The 18284-nt window shown below is 51.9% G+C and overlaps 1 protein-coding gene across 4 annotated transcripts in view; it reads right to left on the bottom strand.

The window, feature by feature from the left end:
- Positions 1-18284, bottom strand: part of mapkapk2 (MAPK activated protein kinase 2) — an 80391-nt gene that overhangs the window by 32980 nt on the left and 29127 nt on the right. For all 4 annotated transcript variants that reach the window (XM_033042962.1, XM_033042960.1, XM_033042961.1 and 1 more), the window contains exon 2: positions 8391-8530. In XM_033042962.1, the coding sequence (XP_032898853.1) occupies positions 8391-8530 (140 nt within the window). The remainder of the gene's footprint in view (positions 1-8390; positions 8531-18284) is intronic.

Below are 18284 nucleotides of genomic sequence, written 5' to 3'. Positions count from 1 at the left end.
GATCTCAAAGCAGCTGAAAACCACCATTTACTCACTGATTCAATCATCACTAGAGCTACAGGCACAGTGGATGTCACCTCCAGTCTCTAACTCAGGGCAGAGAGAGAGACAGAGAGAGGGGCAGAGAGAGAGGGAGAGGGGGAGAGGGAGAGGCAGAGGGAGAGAGGCAGAGACACACACATTCACACACCCACACACACTCACTCACAAACACACACACACGCAGGCACACACACACACACGCGCAGACACACGCAGACACAAATAGACACACACACGCGCGCAGACACACGCAGACACAAATAGACACACACACACACGCAGACACACACATACACACGCAGACACACACTCAGACACACACACACACAGAGAGACACAAATAGACACACATACACATGCACACGCAGACAGACACACGCAGACACAGACACACAGACACACGCAGACACAGACACACACACAGACTCAGACACGCAGACACAGACACACACACACACACGGCTAGATGCTAGTTGTAGAGTAGGTGAGGTGTGGATGCTGATGATACATCTATACCCTCCAACACCTATGCAACCACATCGGAAACGTAATCACATGGCATAACAGGATGCTCACGGCTGGAGCCACGAGTCCAGGACATCGTGTACTTTATACGCTGCAGAAATCTACATTCGATTCGCTCATTTACCGGATGCTTCATATGCACTCTGTCCAAAAGTGACCCAACTTCACCAAACTAAACACAGCAGAAATATTGGCTAAATGCTGGAGTAACTCAGCGGGTCAGGCAGCATCTGTGGAGAACGTGGATAGGTGACGTTTCACAGAGTGCTGGAGTAACTCAGCGGGTGCAGCAGCATCTGTGGAGATGACATGAACATGAAGAAGGGTCCTGACCCAATACGTCACCTATCCACGTTCTCCACAGATGCTGCCTGACCCGCTGAGTTATGGTGCAGCAGCATCTATGGAGCTAAGGAAATAGGCAACGTTTCGGGCCGAAACCCTTCTGGAAATAGGCAAAGTTTCGGGCCGAAACCCTTCCGGGTTTCGGCCCGAAACGTTGCCTATTTCCTTAACTCCATAGATGCTGCTGCACCCGCTGAGTTACTCCAGCACTCTGTGTCTGAGTGATAGGTGGATACAGGTAAGGGGAGTGATTGGCAGCTGGGTGCAGGAAGTAACAAAGGCTGGAGGTGAAAAGGAGGCAAAAGGTGTCAGATGCGGAGAGACGAGGATTGGAATGTAAAACCGGAGGGAGGGATGTGTGAGGAGGGGGGGGGTGGAGGGGGGTGGAGTGAAACTCGGCCTTCAAGTACACTTTGTTGGTCCAGTTTGGACAGTTCATGTCCCGGTCATTCCCTCTTCTCCCCGCTCCCGTCCGGCAGAAGGTACAGAAGCTTGAAAGCGCGCACCACCAGACTCAGGAACAGCCTCGTCCCCTCTGCTATCAGGCTTCTGAACGGCCCTTCCATAAGCTAGGGTACTGTCCGATTCACCTCTACCCCATTGTGGACATTGGACTTTGTCTGTGGAACTGATGCGCTACGATGCTGAGAACTATATTCTACACTCTGTATCTTCCCCTTTGCTCCACCTATTGGACTGGAGTTTGACCTGATGGGACAACCTGACTTGGCTGTGTAGGGTGCAACACAAAGCTTCTCACTGAACCTCGGTACATAGAAACATAGGCAATAGGTGCAGGAGTAGAGGCCATTCGGCCCTTCGAGCCTGCACCGCCATTCAATATGATCATGGCTGATCATCCAACTCAGTATCCTGTACCTGCCTTCTCTCCATACCCCCTGATCCCTTTAGCCACAAGGGGCACATCTAACTCCCTCTTAAATATAGCCAATGAACTGTGGCCTTAACTACCTTCTCTAACATCGGTGGTGGGTAAAATGTTAGAGACAATTATTAAAGAAACACTAACGGGGCACTTGGATAAACATGACTTCATCGGACAGAACCAGCATGGTTTTGTGAAGGGGAAGTCCTGTTTAACGAATCTGCTCGAATTCTTTGAGGAAGTAACAACCCGGGTGGATAAAGGGGAACCGGTGGATGTGGTATACTTGGACTTCCAAAAGGCTTTTGACAAGGTGCCACATAAGAGACTATTGCTAAAAATAAAAAATTATGGGATTGGGGGTAATATATTAGCATGGGTAGAGGATTGGCTAACAAATAGGAAGCAGAGAGTGGGGATAAATGGTTCATACTCGGGATGGCAACCAGTAACTAGCGGGGTTCCGCAAGGGTCGGTGCTGGGACCCCAGTTGTTCACAATTTATATAAATGATTTGGAGGAGGGAACCAAGTGTAATATATCAAAATTTGCGGACGATACAAAAATGGGAGGAAAAGTAGGGGATGAGGAGGATAGGAAGAGTCTGCAAAAGGATATAGATAAGCTAGGTGAGTGGGCAACAACTTGGCAGATGAAATTTAATACTAATAAATGTGAAGTCATTCACTTTGGGAAAAAAAATGATAGGGCAAGTTATTTTCTAAATGAGGAGGAGCTGCGTTGTAATGCAACGCAAAGGGATCTAGGGGTATTAGTACATGAATCACTAAAAGTTAGTATGCAGGTGCAGCAAGCAATCAGGAAGGCCAATGGAGTTTTGGCCTTTATTGCTAGGGGGATTGAGTATAAAAACACGGAGGTCTTGCTGCAGCTGTACACAGTATTAGTGAGACCACATTTGGAATACTGTGTACAGTTCTGGGGTCCATACTTAACAAAGGATGTACTAGCCCTGGAGGCAGTGCAGCGAAGGTTTACAAGATTAATTCCTGCAATGAGGGGATTGACATATGAGGAAAGGTTAAGTAGGCTGGAACTCTACTCTTTGGAGTTTAGAAGAATGAGAGGCTATCTCATTGAAACATATAAGATCGTGAGGGGCCTTGATCGGGTGGATGCACCGAGGATGTTCCCAATGATCGGGGAAACTAGAACTAGGGGACATAGTTGCAGAATAAGGGGGGGCTCTTTTAAAACTGAGATGAGGAAGAACTTCTTCACCCAGAGGGTGGTTAATTTATGGAATTCACTGCCCCAGGGAGCAGTGGAAGCAGAAACGTTAAATATATTTAAGTCTAAAATAGATGTTTTTTTAGCTGCCAAGGGGATAAGGGGCTACAGGGAGAGGGCAGGGATATGGACCTAGGTATGGTTAGTATAGTAAGACCTGAGTGATCTCCTGGACAAGTGTCGATTGCCTGGATTGGGGTCGGAGAGGAATTTCCCGGATTTTTTTCCCGAATTGGACCTGGGTTTTTATCCGTTTTTTTGCCTCCCCCAGGAGATCACGAGGTTCTTGGGGTGGAGAGGGGTGATAGCGGTATAAAGGGGAGGGTAGTGTCTTGTGTTCTGTGTCTTGTGTCTACTGTTTGTGGGTAAGTGTGTCTGTTTAGTGTTCAGCCATGAGCGAATGGCGGTGCGGGCTCGACGGACCTGGTGGTCTACTCTCGCACCTACTTTCTATGTTTCTATGTTTCTATGTTTCTGTGGCAGAGAGTTCCACAGATTCACCACTCTCTGTGTGAAAAATGTTTTTCTCATCTCGGTCCTAAAAGACTTCCCCTTTATCCTTAAACTGTGACGCCTTGTTCTGGACTTCCCCAACATCGGGAACAATCTTCCTGCATCTAGCCTGTCCAACCCCTTAAGAATTTTGGAAGTTTCTATAAGATCCCCCCTCAATCTCCTAAATTCTAGCGAGTACAAGCCGAGTCTATCCAGTCTTTCTTCATATGAAAGGCCATTATTCCAACACCAATTTTGGCAGATACACAAAAATGCTGGAGAAACTCAGCGGGTGCAGCAGCATCTATGGAGCGAAGGAAATAGGCAACTGTGCACCACCACCAGGGTGCAATGGGTTGTATCCGCGGCGAGATGGAGTTGAGGTGAGAGATGTGAACTTCATGCTGACGCCAATTCAGAGAACAAAAATGACACGGCATTTTCACTCTTCCACTGTGCAGGCCAGCGTAACGCTCACAAATCAGTCAGCACTTTACTGGTGAACAAGGAATGAGTAATCAATGCTGCTTCTTCTCAGCATCACCCGCTGCGGCTTCTGTAGATCACACCAGAGAAACTACACATGGACCTGGCAGCCTCTCCCAGCGACACATCCAACGTCATACGGCACCGCTCTTGTTTACTGACACCTTCCCCTGGCTCTGTGTGTGTGTGTGTGTGTGTGTGTGTGTGTGTGTGTGTGTGTGTGTGTGAGTGTGTGAGTGTGTGAGTGTGTGTGTGTGTGTGTGTGTGTGTGTGTGTGTGTGTGTGTGTGTGTGTGTGTGTGTGTGTGTGTGAGTGTGTGTGTGTGTGTGTGTGTGTGTGTGTGTGTGTGTGTGTGTGTGTGTGTGTGTATCTGTGTGTGTGTGTGTGTGTGTGTGTATCTGTGTGTGTGAGTGTGTGTGTGTGTGTATCTGTGTGTGTGAGTGTGTGTGTGTGTGTGTATCTGTGTGAGTGTGTGTGTGTGTGTATCTGTGTGTGTGTGTGCGTGTGTATCTGTGTGTGTGAGTGTGTGTGTGTATCTGTGTGTGTGTGCGTGTGTATCTGTGTGTGTGTGTGCGTGTGTATCTGTGTGTGTGAGTGTGTGTGTGTGTGTGTGTATCTGTGTGTGTGTGTGCGTGTGTATCTGTGTGTGTGTGTGTGTGTGTGTATCTGTGTGTGTGTGTGTATCTGTGTGAGTGTGTATCTGTGTGAGTGTGTGTGTGTGTGCTTGCGCATCACCAGCGTTCACAACAATCCCTCCAGACACACACACACAGACACGCGCACACGTACGCACACACAGACACACACACACAGACACACACACACAGACACGCGCACACGTACGCACACACAGACACACACACACAGACACACACAGACACACACACAGACACACGCACACGTACGCTCACACACAGATACACAGATACACACACACACACACACACACACACAGACGGACACACACACACACACACACACACACACAGATGCACACACACACACACACACACACATGTACGTATGTACGTTGGAGTAACTCAACGGGTTACTTGAGGAAAGAACAGGAAGGGCAGATTCTTATCTGAATGGTGTCAGGTTAGGAAAAGGGGAGGTGCAAGGAGACCTGGGTGTACTTGTTCATCAGTCACTGAAAACAAGCATGCAGGTACATCAGGCAGTGAAGAAAGCTGATGGCATGTTGGCCTTCATTGCGAAAGGATTTGAGTTTAGGAGCAAGGAGGTCCGACTGCAGTTGTACAGAGCCCTGATGAGACCGCACCTGAAGTATTGTGTGAAGTTTTGGTCTCCAAATTTGAGGAAGGACATTCTTGCTATTGAGGGAGCCCAGCGTAGGTTCACCAGGTTAATTCCCGGGATGGCGGGTCTGACATATGATGAAAGAATGGATCGACTGGGCTTGTATTCACTGGAATTTAGAAGGATGAGAGGATATCTTATAGAAACATGCAAAATTCTAAAAGGATTGGACAGGCTAGATGCAGGAAAAATGTTCCCGATGTTCGGGGTCCAGAACCAGGAGTCACAGTTTAAGAATAAGGGGTCGGGCATTTAGAACTGAGATGAGGAAACCTTTTTCACCCAGAGAGTTGTGAATTTGTGGAATTCTCTGCCACAGAGGGCAGTGGAGGCCAATTCACTGGATGTTTTCAAGAGAGAGTTAGACCCACCGGGTCCGCACCGACCAGCGATCCCCGCACATTAACACTACCCTACACACGCCAGGGAAAATTTACATTTATACCAAAGCCAATTAACCTACAAACCTGTACATAAAAACATAGAAAATAAATGCAGGAGTAGGCCATTCGGCCCTTCGAGCCTGCACTGCCATTCAATATGATCATGGCTGATCATCCAACTCAGTATCCTGTACCTGCCTTCTCTCCATACCCCCTGATCTCTTTAGCCACAAGGGCCACATCTAACGCCCTCTTAAATATAGCCAATGAACTGTGGCCTCAACTACCTTCTGTGGCAGAGAATTCCAGAGATTCACCACTCTCTGTGTGAAAAATGTTTTTCTCATCTCGGTCCTAAAAGATTTCCCCCTTATCCTTAAACTGTGACCCCTTGTTCTGGACTTCCCCAACATCGGGAACAATCTTCCTGCATCTAGCCTGTCCAACCCCTTAAGAATTTTGTACGTTTCTATAAGATCCCCCCTCAATCTTCTAAATTCTAGCGAGTACAAGCCGAGTATCCAGTCTTTCTTCATATGAAAGTCCTGCCATCCCAGGAATCAGTCTGGTGAACCTTCTCTGCACTCCCTTTATGGCAAGAATGTCTTTCCTCAGATTAGGAGACCAGAACTGTACACAATACTCCAGGTGTGGTCTCACCAAGACCCTGTACAACTGCAGTAGAACCTCCCTGCTCCTATACTCAAATCCTTTTGCTATGAATGCTAACATACCATTCGCTTTCTTCACTGCCTGCTGCACCTGCATGCCTACTTTCAATGACTGGTGTACCATGACATCCAGGTATCGTTGCATCTCCCCTTTTCCTAATCGGCCACCATTCCGGAAGTGGCGGCGCTGTGATACAGCTGCGGCTCGCCTGCAGTCTGTCTGTTTTTACTTTTTATGTCGTTTTTTTTTTGTCTAGTTTAGTAATTTTTTTGGTTATTAGGTGGTGTTATGTGTGTGGGGGGAGGGTGAAACAGAGCTTTCTGTCTCTCCCTTCGGGGGAATGCGACTTTTTGTCGTATCCCCCTTCTCTTCCCCCGTCTGCGCTGAGGCCTAATGGCGGAGCTGGCGGCCTCCAACCTGCGACCGACCTCGAGGGTCCGGAGGTAGAGCCAGCCAGGACTCACCAACGCGAGGCTGGCCGTCTTCGAGCTGTGGCGACGTCCGGGTAGCGGCACGACTCGGCGCTCCGGTGAGGGCGAACGGTGCGGAGCTGAGACACTCCTGTGCGGCCGGCAAGGCTACCGGCTGGAAGGCGCTCCCGTGTGAGCAGCCCGGTGCGGGGCTGAGACGCTGCCGTGTGGGCGGACCGGCTCCCGGCTGGAAGGCGCTCCCGTGTGAGCAGCCCGGTGCGGGGCTGAGACGCTGCCGTGTGGGCGGACCGGCTCCCGGCTGGAAGGTGCTCCCGTGTGAGCAGCCCGGTGCGGGGCTGAGACGCTGCCTTGTGGGCGGCCCGGTGCGGAGCGGAGACGGTGCTACGGCGGCTGAGGCGGCGGCGACCTGGATCCTGGGCTCGGCCGCGGGCCGGTGGAGGACAATGTCGGGAGCTCGCAGGTCACAGGCTGGTGCCTGTTTTCCGGAGCACCCGTAGCAACAGCTGCGGGCAGCTTCGACCACCCCCCGGGCCGCCATCGCCCGGTGGGGTATCGCCTCGGCGCAGAGGGAGAAGAGGAGGGAAGAGACAGTAACTCTAAGACTTTTGCCTCCATCACAGTGAGGAGGTGTTTGGTGAACTCACTGTGGTGGATGTTAATTTGTGTTTATTGTGTTTTGTTATTATTACATGTATGGCTGCAGGCAACAGCATTTCGTTCAGACCGAAAGGTCTGAATGACAAATAAAGGTATTCAAATCAATTCAATTCAATTCAGATAATAGTCTACTTTCCTGTTTTTGCCACCAAAGTGGATAACCTCACATTTATCCACATTATGCTGCATCTGCCATGCATTTGCCCACTCACCCAGCCTATCCAAGTCACCTTGCAGCCTCCTAGCATCCTCCTCACATGTTTGGAGTGTGGGAGGAAACCGAAGACCTCGGAGAGAACGTACAAACTCTGTACAGACAGCACCCGTAGTCAGGATCGAACCCGGGTCTCTGGCGCTGCATTCGCTGTAAGGCAGTAACTCTACCACTACACCACCACACTCTGTGTGAAAATGTTGCCCCTTAGATTCCCCCCCCAGACCCACGTCCTCTGATTCTCAATTCCCCTTCTCTGGGTAAAAGACTCACCCGATCTATTCCTCTCATGATCTTGTACACCTCTCTAATATCATCCCTCATCCTCCTGCGCTCCAAGGAATAGAGACCCAGCCTGCCCCAACCTCTCCCTGTAGCTCTGGCCCTCGAGTCCTGGCAACATCCTCGTAAATCTTCTCCGCGCCCATTTTGTTGCGTGCTATCCAGTCAGCGGAAAGACGGTACACAATTACAATCAACCCGTCCAGCGTACAGATACAGGATAAAGGCTATGAAGGGCTCTCCGCAGATGCTGCCTGACCCGCTGAGTTACTGTGGTATTCAGTGCCCCCCACCCCAGCTCGGACTCTGAGACCTCCTCCTGCAGCAACAGATGCCCAGCTGGCAGCGCGGAGAGACGACTAACCGAGCGAGGACCCAGTGTGTAGCGCGCGTGGACTCACCACTCCATGACGATGAGCAGGCACTTGCGGTGCTGGTAGAGGTTCTCGTAGACGTCAACGATGCAGACAATGTGGTTGCAGCCCGACGCTCGCCAGTGTAGATCCACCTCGCGACGCGCCTTGGGGCAGTCCTGCAGCATCTGTGTGTGGGGGGGGGTAGATGGGGGGGAGCCGTGAGACTGAGGAACGAGAACTGAGCCGACACGGACCCCGCCCACACAGACCCCGCCCACACAGACCCCGCCCACTTTTCAATCCACACACACCTCCAGATTCAGGGACAGTTTCTTCCCGGCTGTTATCAGGCAACTGAACCGTCCTATCACCAACTAGAGCGGTCCTGAACTACTATCTACCTCATTGGTGACGTCTGGCACAATGCCCGACCCTGATCTGGGGGCACGGTACGCTGCTGTACCCAGCACAGTGCCCACACTGTACATGCCCGTGGACAGCTGTGCCCACTCCTGCCTGTGTGTGTGCGTGTGTGTACATACGTGTGTGTGTGTGTGTACATACATACATGTATGTGTGTGTGTGTGTGTACATACGTACGTGTGTGTGTGCGCATGTGTGCGAGTGTGTGCGTGCGAGTGTGTGCGTAAATATTCATGTGTGTGTGTGTGTGTGCGTGTGCACATGTATGCGTGTGCACGTGCGCGAGTGTGCACATGTGTGTATATATACGTGTGTGTATTCATGTGCGTGTGTGTGCGCGCATAGGTGCACGTGTGTGGTCTGTATGTGTGTGTGTATGTACATACGTGTGTGCGGTCTGTGCGTGTGTACATGTGTCAAAGAGGAACACAGCAGGGAAGGAGGCCCTTCGGCCCAACTTGACCACATGAACAACATGTGCCATCTGTGCACGTCCCGGGGCAGCAAGGCAGTGCAGCGGGTGGAGCTGCTGCCTCACCGGTTCGATCCTGACCATCCCCCCTCCTCTCGACACACAGACACACACACACACTCACAGACACACTCACAGAGAGAGACACAGAGAGAGAGAGACACAGAGAGAGAGAGACAGAGAGAGAGAGAGACACAGAGAGAGAGACACAGAGAGAGAGAGAGAGACACAGAGAGAGAGACACAGAGAGAGAGACACAGAGAGAGAGAGACACAGAGAGAGAGAGACAGAGAGAGAGAGAGACACAGAGAGAGAGACACACTCCGACACACGGACATATCTGCCCCCCCAGCATTGAGGTAGACGCCAGTCTGCCTGTGTGTGTCGAGCCGTGTACAATGTCATGTGTGACTGAGCCACCAGAGGAGGTCAGACACATGAGCCAGACATTGCACAAGATGATTCCTGTAGAACATTTTCCTGATAGTTACTGCAGATTCCCCTGGACGCCAAGCAGCCCACGGTCCCCATCGCCCACTTCCTCTTCACACCAATCACAATCACCAACCCGTTAATTATCAGCAACCGACAGTCTGGTTTGGTTTTTTTCCCCAAATTTACAAAATCAGAATCTGTTTACCACCGACAAGTCCGAACAGATCATGGACAGAGTCAAAGATCCTATAGCGGAGCTCCGCTATAGGATCTTTGGACAGAGAGGCAACATGGTGGTGGAGCAGCGGGTAGAGCTGCTGCCTCACAGCGCCAGAGACCCGGGTTCAATCCTGACTACGGGCGCTGTCTGTACGGAGTTTGTACATTCTCCCCGTGACCTGCGTGGGTTTTCTCCGGGTGCTCCGGTTTCCTCCCACACTCCAAAGACGTGCAGGTTTGTAACATAGAAACATAGAAAATAGGTGCAGGAGTAGAGGCCATTCAGCCCTTCGAGCCTGCACCGCCATTCAATATGATCACGGCTGATCATCCAACTCAGTATCCTGTACCTGCCTTCTCTCCATACCCCCTGATCCCTTTAGCCACAAGGGCCACATCTAACTCCCTCTTAAATATAGCCAATGAACTGTGGCCTCAACTACCTTCTGTGGCAGAGAATTCCAGAGATTCACCACTCTCTGTGTGAAAAATGTTTTTCTCATCTCGGTCCTAAAAGATTTCCCCCTTATCCGTAAACTGTGACCCCTTGTTCTGGACATCACCAACATCGGGAACAATCTTCCTGCATCTAGACTGTCCAACCCCTTAAGAATTCTGTAAGTTTCTATAAGATCCCCCCTCAATCTTCTAAATTCTAGCGAGTACAAGCCGAGTCTATCCAGTCTTTCTTCATATGAAAGTCCTGCCATCCCAGGAATCAGTCTGGTGAACCTTCTCTGTACTCCCTCTATGGCAACAATGTCTTTCCTCAGATCAGGTCAATACACATTTGTAAATTGTGCGTAGAATAGAACTAATGTACGGGCGACGGTTCTTGTTTCCACGATGCATCTCCCAACTAAACTAAGATGCTGCCTGACCCGCTGAGTTACTCCAGCACTCTATGAAACATCACCTATCCATGTTCTCCACAGATGCTGCCTGACCCGCTGAGTTACTCCAGCACTCTGTGTTCTAATACTAAGTGGAGTTGATTTGCAAAATGACAATAGCTCCATTCTCTGGAACTTAATTGACAAAGACTTTAATGAGAGTTCTGCAGTGGTATAGCACCCTGTACATCCAATGCCAGAGTTCAGTGTCTGCAGCTCCTGCTGACTCCACTTGGAATTATTCTCCATTCCCATTCAAGTTTGTTTTTTTGTCACTTACACCAGAAGCTCACAGTAAACTGGCAGCGATAAGAAACGCACCAGTGGACACTGCAACACCGCAGAATGGCGGAGACACTGTAGTGAAATCATATGGTCATATCGCCAGGTAGACAAAAGTGCTGGAGAAACTCAGCGGGTGCAGCAGCATCTATGGAGCGAAGGAAATAGGCAACGTTTCGGGCCGAAACCCTTCTTCAGACTGAGCCATGTGTGATAGGAGCAGAATTAGGCCATTCGGCCCATCAAGCCTACTCCGCCATTCAATCATGGCTGATCTATCTCTCCCTCCTAACCCCATTCTCCTGCCTTCTCCCCGTAACCCCTGGCACCCGTACTAATCAAGAATCTATCTATCTCTGCCAAAAATATATCCACTGACTTGTGGCCTCCACAGCCGTCTGTGGCAAAGAATCCCACAGATTCACCACCCTCTGACTAAAGAAATTCCTCCCCATCTTCTTTCTAAAGGATCGTCCTTTAATTCTGAGGCCGTGACCTCTGGTCCTAGACTCTCCCACTAGTGGAAACATCCTCTCCACATCCACTCTATCCAGGCCTTTCACTATTCTGTACGTTTCAATGAGGTCCCCTCCCCCTCATTCTACTAAACTCCAGCGAGCACAGGCCCAGTGCCGACAAACGTAGTCTGAAGTGTTACAGAAAAACAATGAAGCAGACCGGAGCAGCGGGTGGGACCACTGCCTCACAGCGCCAGGGAACTCGTGGAGGATGAGTAGGAAGAACTGCAGATGCCGGGTTAAATCAAAGATAGACACAAAGTGCTGGAGTAACTCTGTGGGAAAGGCAGCATCTCTGGGGAGAAGGAATGGGCGACGTTTCGGGTCGGGTCTGAAGAAGGGTCTCGACCTGAAACATCACCCATTCCCTCTCTACAGAGATGCTGCCTGCCCCGCTGAGTTACTCCAGCACTCTGGGACTCATTAACATAGAAAATAGGTGCAGGAGGAGGCCATTCGGCCCTTCGAGCCAGCACCACCATTCATTGTGATCATGGCTGATTGTCCCCTATCAATAACCCCTGCCTGCCTTCTCCCCATATCCCTTGACTCCACTAGCCCCTAGAGCTCTATCTAACTCTCCCTTAAATCGATCCAGTCACTTGGCCTCCACTGCCCTCCGTGGCAGGGAATTCCATAAATTCACAACTCTCTGGGAGAAAAAGTGTTTTCTCACCTCAGTCTTAAATGACCTCCCCTTTATTCTAAGACTGTGACCCCTGGTTCTGGACTGGCCCAACATTGGGAACATTTTTCCTGCATCTAGCTTGTCCAGTCCTTTTATAATTGTATATGTTTCTATAAGATCTCCCCTCACCCTTCTAAACTCCAGTGAATACAAGCCTAGTCTGTTCAATCTTTCCTCATATGACAGTCCCGCCATCCCAGGGATCAATCTGGTGAACCTACGCTGCACTGCCTCAATCACAAGGATGTCCTTCCTCACATTGAGGATGTTGGAGGTGAGATTGCGAAGGGGAAATTATTCACTTCAGACGTAGGGGAATCTTGAGAAATAAAAACGGCCTCGATTCCCCAACAACCTTTCTCAACAGGGTAATTATCCCCTGAGCAAACACTTTTACTGAAAGGAAGGATATCAATGTCGTAACATTTCCAAGGAATCGTTCGGTGTCGGACAAGTACCGACGTCACCTGGAGGATCGGCTCGGCTCCTGGCAACCGCAAGCAGCAACTGTCCCACATTCTACACACATCTGCTGCCAGGCAGGGAGGAACAAGCCCGGAGGTGCAAAACACGCACGCCCCATCTTGCAAGCTCTTCGTGAGACGTACAGAACGCAAAACCACTTGCCCTTGACTTCCTCATGGCTGTGTGTAATCCTTGGCAAGAACATGGACCATTGAGGCGCGGAGAACAGTGGCGCAGGAGTTTAGTCTACAGGTACTACATGGATACGGAGTTGGAGGATCAGCCATGATCATATTGAATGGCGGTGCAGGCTCGAAGGGCCGAATGGCCTACTCCTGTCTGTTGTCACCCAGTCCGTGCCGACCATCGATCACCTGTTCACACTAGTTCTATACTATCCCACTATCTCACCCACTCCCGACACACTAGGGGGCAGTTTACAGAGGGGCCGATTAACCTACAAACCCGCACGTATTTGGGATGTGGGAGGAAACAGTGGTGCAGCGGGTAGAGCTGCTGCCTCACAGCGCCAGAGACCCGGGTTCCATCCCGACTACGGGTGCTGTCTGTACGGAGTTTGTACGTTCTTGCTGTGACTGCGTGGGTTTTCTCTGGGTGCTCCGGTTTCCTCCCACACTCCAAAGCCGTGCAGGTTTGTAGGTTAATTGGTTTGGGTTGAATTGTAACTTGTCGCTGGTGCGCGTAGGGCCGCGCTGACCCACGGGGATCGCCAGTCGGCTCCGACTCGTTGGCCCCAGGGCCTGTTCCCGTGCTGCATCTCCAAAGTCTAAAGCAACCGGAGCACCCGGAGGAAACCCATGCAGTCACAGGGAGAACGTGCAACCTCCACATAGGCAGCACCCGAGGTCAGGATCGAACCAGGGTCTCCGGTTGATCGAGGTTTAACATTCGGCTGAGCACCATCATGACAGGGTCACCCCAACCTCAGTGTGTGTCGGGGAACCCACCCGTTCAACAAATACTTCCCAGCATCAGGACTTTACCCAGACTCACAGTTCAGCACCAGAGGTTTAGCAGGAGGCTGCCGGCACTAGAGAGGGCTGGCCACAGGGAGACAGAGAGAGACAGAGAGAGAGGCTGCACAGACTTCCATTGGTTCCTCTGGCGCGCTAATAATAATAATAATACATTTTATTTATGGGCGCCTTTCAAGAGTCTCAAGGACACCTTACAAAAATTTAGCAGGTAGAGGAAAAACATGTAAGGGGAATGAAATAAATAGTAGAGACATGACTAGTACACAAAGTAAAGACAGAATTCAATTCAAAACACAATATGAGGCAATTCAAGAAAAGGGAGGGGGACGTGGGGCTAAGGATAGGCAGAGGTGAAGAGATGGGTCTTGAGGCGGGACTGGAAGATGGTGAGGGACACAGAATTGCGGATCAGTTGGGGGAGGGAGTTCCAGAGCCTGGGAGCTGCCCTGGAGAAGGCTCTGTCCCCAAAACTGCGGAGGTTGGATTTGTGGATGGAGAGGAGACCGGCTGATGTGGATCTGAGGGACCGTGAGATGCTAGAGGCCGAGGGGAGTCCTGGTAGAAGCGTGTACAATGATGAGAGGCGTAGACAGGGTAGACAGCCAGAACCTTCCCCCCCAGCGGGTGGAGATGTGAAACACGATAGCGCAGAGCGTTGTGGTGAGAGCAACAACGTTTACAGGGGATGTGCGGGTCGAGAGGGCGGTGAATGCGTGGAGCGTGCGGCGCTGGTGGAGGCAGGGACATGCGCTGGTGGAGGCAGGGGCGTGTGCGCTGGTGGAGGCAGGGGCATGCGCTGGTGGAGGCAGGGACATGCGCTGGTGGAGGCAGGGACATGCGCTGGTGGAGGCAGGGGCGTGTGCGCTGGTGGAGGCAGGGACATGCGCTGGTGGAGGCAGGGACATGCGCTGGTGGAGGCAGGGGCGTGTGCGCTGGTGGAGGCAGGGACATGCGCTGGTGGAGGCAGGGGCGTGTGCTGGTGGAGGCAGGGGCGTGTGCGCTGGTGGAGGCAGGGGCGTGTGCTGGTGGAGGCAGGGACATGCGCTGGTGGAGGCAGGGACATGCGCTGGTGGAGGCAGGGGCGTGTGCGCTGGTGGAGGCAGGGACATGCGCTGGTGGAGGCAGGGACGTGCGCTGGTGGAGGCAGGGGCGTGTGCTGGTGGAGGCAGGGACATGCGCTGGTGGAGGCAGGGACATGCGCTGGTGGAGGCAGGGGCGTGTGCGCTGGTGGAGGCAGGGACAGGTGCGCTGGTGGAGGCAGGGGCATGTGCGCTGGTGGAGGCAGGGGCGTGTGCTGGTGGAGGCAGGGACATGCGCTGGTGGAGGCAGGGACATGCGCTGGTGGAGGCAGGGGCGTGTGCGCTGGTGGAGGCAGGGACATGCGCTGGTGGAGGCAGGGACATGCGCTGGTGGAGGCAGGGCATGCGCTGGTGGAGGCAGGGGCATGCGCTGGTGGAGGCAGGGGCATGCGCTGGTGGAGGCAGGGGCGTGCGCTGGTGGAGGCAGGGACATGCGCTGGTGGAGGCAGGGGCGTGTGCGCTGGTGGAGGCAGGGGCGTGCGCTGGTGGAGGCAGGGACATGCGCTGGTGGAGGCAGGGACATGCGCTGGTGGAGGCAGGGGCGTGTGCGCTGGTGGAGGCAGGGGCGTGCGCTGGTGGAGGCAGGGACATGCGCTGGTGGAGGCAGGGGCGTGTGCGCTGGTGGAGGCAGGGGCATGCGCTGGTGGAGGCAGGGGCGTGCGCTGGTGGAGGCAGGGGCGTGCGCTGGTGGAGGCAGGGACATGCGCTGGTGGTGTCAGACAGGCACATGCAGATGCCGGGAGTGTAGGGATACGGATCACATGCAGGCAGAGGAGAGTCGGTCTGTGCATCTTGGCCAGCACGGACATTGTGGGCCGAAGGGCCTGTTCCTGTACTGTACTCTTGCATGTCCTGCGGTGACTGGCACCTTCTATACAAATGTCCTGGAACCAACCTTGTCCATAAAGTGCCCAGACTGGCCTCGCCAGTGTGGGCCACACCACTGGAATAAACAGCATCACCAGCAAATAGACAATAGACAATAGGTGCAGGAGTAGTCCATTCGGCCCTTCGAGCCAGCACCGCCATTCAATGTGATCACGGCTGATCATCCACAATCAGTACCCCGTTCCTGCCTTCTCCCCATATCCCCTGACTCTGCTATCTTTAAGAACCCTGTCTAGCTCTCTCTTGAAGTAAAACAGATAAGCAAGGGCAATCGGCAGGAGTAGCGAGGGGGGGTGGGAGGGGGGGTGGGGGGAGGGGGAAGATTAGTTCTGCTCTTTCGTTTCAGTTTAGAGATACAGAACAGAAACACAGGCCCTTCGGCCCACCGAGTCCGCACCGACCAGCGATCCCCGCACATCAACACTACCCTAAACACACACACACTGGGGGGCAATTTTCATACCAAGTCAATTAACATACAAACCTGTTTACGAAGGAACTGCAGATGCTGGAAACTTGAAGGTAGACAAAAGTGCTGGAGGAACTCAGCGGGTGCAGCAGCATCTATGGAGCGAAGGAAATAGGCGACGTTTCGGGACGAAACCCTTCCGGGTTTCGTCCTGAAACGTTGCCTATTTCCAGAAGGGGTTTCGGCCCGAAACGTTGCCTATTTCCTTCGCTCCATAGATGCTGCCGCACCCGCTGAGTTCCTCCAGCACTTTTGTCCACCTACAAACCTGCGTGTCTTTGGAGTGTGGGAGGAAACAGAAGCTCTCGGAGAAAACCCGCGCCAGTCACGGGGAGAACTTGCAAACTCCGTACAGACAGCGCCCGTAGTCGGGATCGAACCCGGGTCTCTAACACTGTGAGGCGGTAAATCTACCACTGCGCCACCATGCTGCCCAAACAAACAATTGTACACGCTTGGGCTTTATAGAATGTAAACATAGAAACATAGACAATAGGTGCAGGAGGAGGCCATTCGGCACTTCGAGCCTGCACCGCCATTCAATATGATCATGGCTGATCATCCAACTCAGTATCCTGTACCTGCCTTCTCTCCATACCCTCTGATCCCTTTAGCCACAAGGGCCACATCTAACTCCCTCTTAAATATAGCCAATGAACTGTGGCCTCAACTACCTTCTGTGGCAGAGAATTCCACAGATTCACCACTCTCTGTGTGTGAAAAATGATTTTCTCATCTCGGTCCTAAAAGACTTCCCTCTTATCCTTAAACTGTGACCCCTAGTTCTGGACTTCCCCAACATCGGGAACAATCTTCCTGCATCTAGCCTGTCCAACTCCTTAAGAATTTTGTAAGTTTCTATAAGATCCCCCCTCAATCTTCTAAATTCTAGCGAGTACAAGCCGAGTCTATCCAGTCTTTCTTCATATGAAAGTCCTGCCATCCCAGGAATCAGTCTGGTGAACCTTCTCTGTACTCCCTCTATGGCAACAATGTCTTTCCTCAGATTAGGAGACCAAAACTGTACGCAATACTCCAGGTGTGGTCTCATCTCCTATCAATAACCCGTGCCTGCCTTCTCCCCATGCCCCTTGACTCCACTAGATCTATCTAATCTATCTCTTAAATCCATCCAGTGACTTGACCTCCACTGTACCGACCGTATGTACAAGTGTACTTAAGGCAGGAAGTCGTAACTCAGACAGCCTGTATTTATTCACAGTCCTAAACACAGAGTAAGGGGCTCCAGAACCAGAGGGCACGGGTTTAAGGTGAGAGGGGAAAGATTAGAAACATAGAGAATAGGTGCAGGAGCAGGCATGCATCTACCTGCAGTTCCTGCAGTCTCTGCCTGCAAGCTGCTGCGTCTCACTCTCACCCTCTTGTGGCCCGTACAGGGAGTGCAGGCAGGCTTGCAGCTGCATGTGTGGCGTTGTTGCCCCACCTGGTGGCCCATCAGTTACTGCAGCCTGACTGCAGGAGGGCGCAGGAGCTGGGCAGAGAGGTCCACAGAGTGATCCAGCCTGGGAACAGGCCATTCGGCCCAACTTGCCCATACCGGCCAACATGCCCCATCTACACTAGTCCCAGCTGCCTGTGTTTGGCCCGTACCACTCCGAACCTGTCCTATCCACAAGGTGCTTGAGGCAGGTGCTGTAACAACAGGTAAAATACATTTGGACAGGTATGTTGGAACGTGTATGTTTACACAGTTGGCTGATAAAATTAATTGCAATTACAAGTGCATGGATAGACAACAGGTGCAGGAGTAGGCCATTCGGCCCTTCGAGCCAGCACCGCCATTCAATGTGATCATGGCTGATCATCCCCAATCAGTACCCCGTTCCTGCCTTCTCCACATATCCCCTGACTCCGCTATCTTTAAGAACCCTATCTAGCTCTCTCTTGAAAGTATCCAGAGAACCGGCCTCCACCGCCCTCTGAGGCAGAGAATTCCACCGACTCACCACTCTCTGTGAGAAAAAGTGTTTCCTCGTCTAAATGGCTTATCCCTTATTCTTAAACTGTGGCCCCTGGTTCTGGACTCCCCCAACATCGGGAACATGTTTCCTGCCTCTAGCGTGTCCAAGCCCTTAACAATCTTATATGT

This window comes from Amblyraja radiata, chromosome 24 (genome assembly GCF_010909765.2).
Source record: "Amblyraja radiata isolate CabotCenter1 chromosome 24, sAmbRad1.1.pri, whole genome shotgun sequence".
NCBI classification, from domain to species: Eukaryota; Metazoa; Chordata; class Chondrichthyes; order Rajiformes; family Rajidae; genus Amblyraja; species Amblyraja radiata.
The sequence above is the reverse complement of the archived record's forward strand: the minus strand, read 5'-3'. Positions and strand labels throughout refer to the sequence as shown.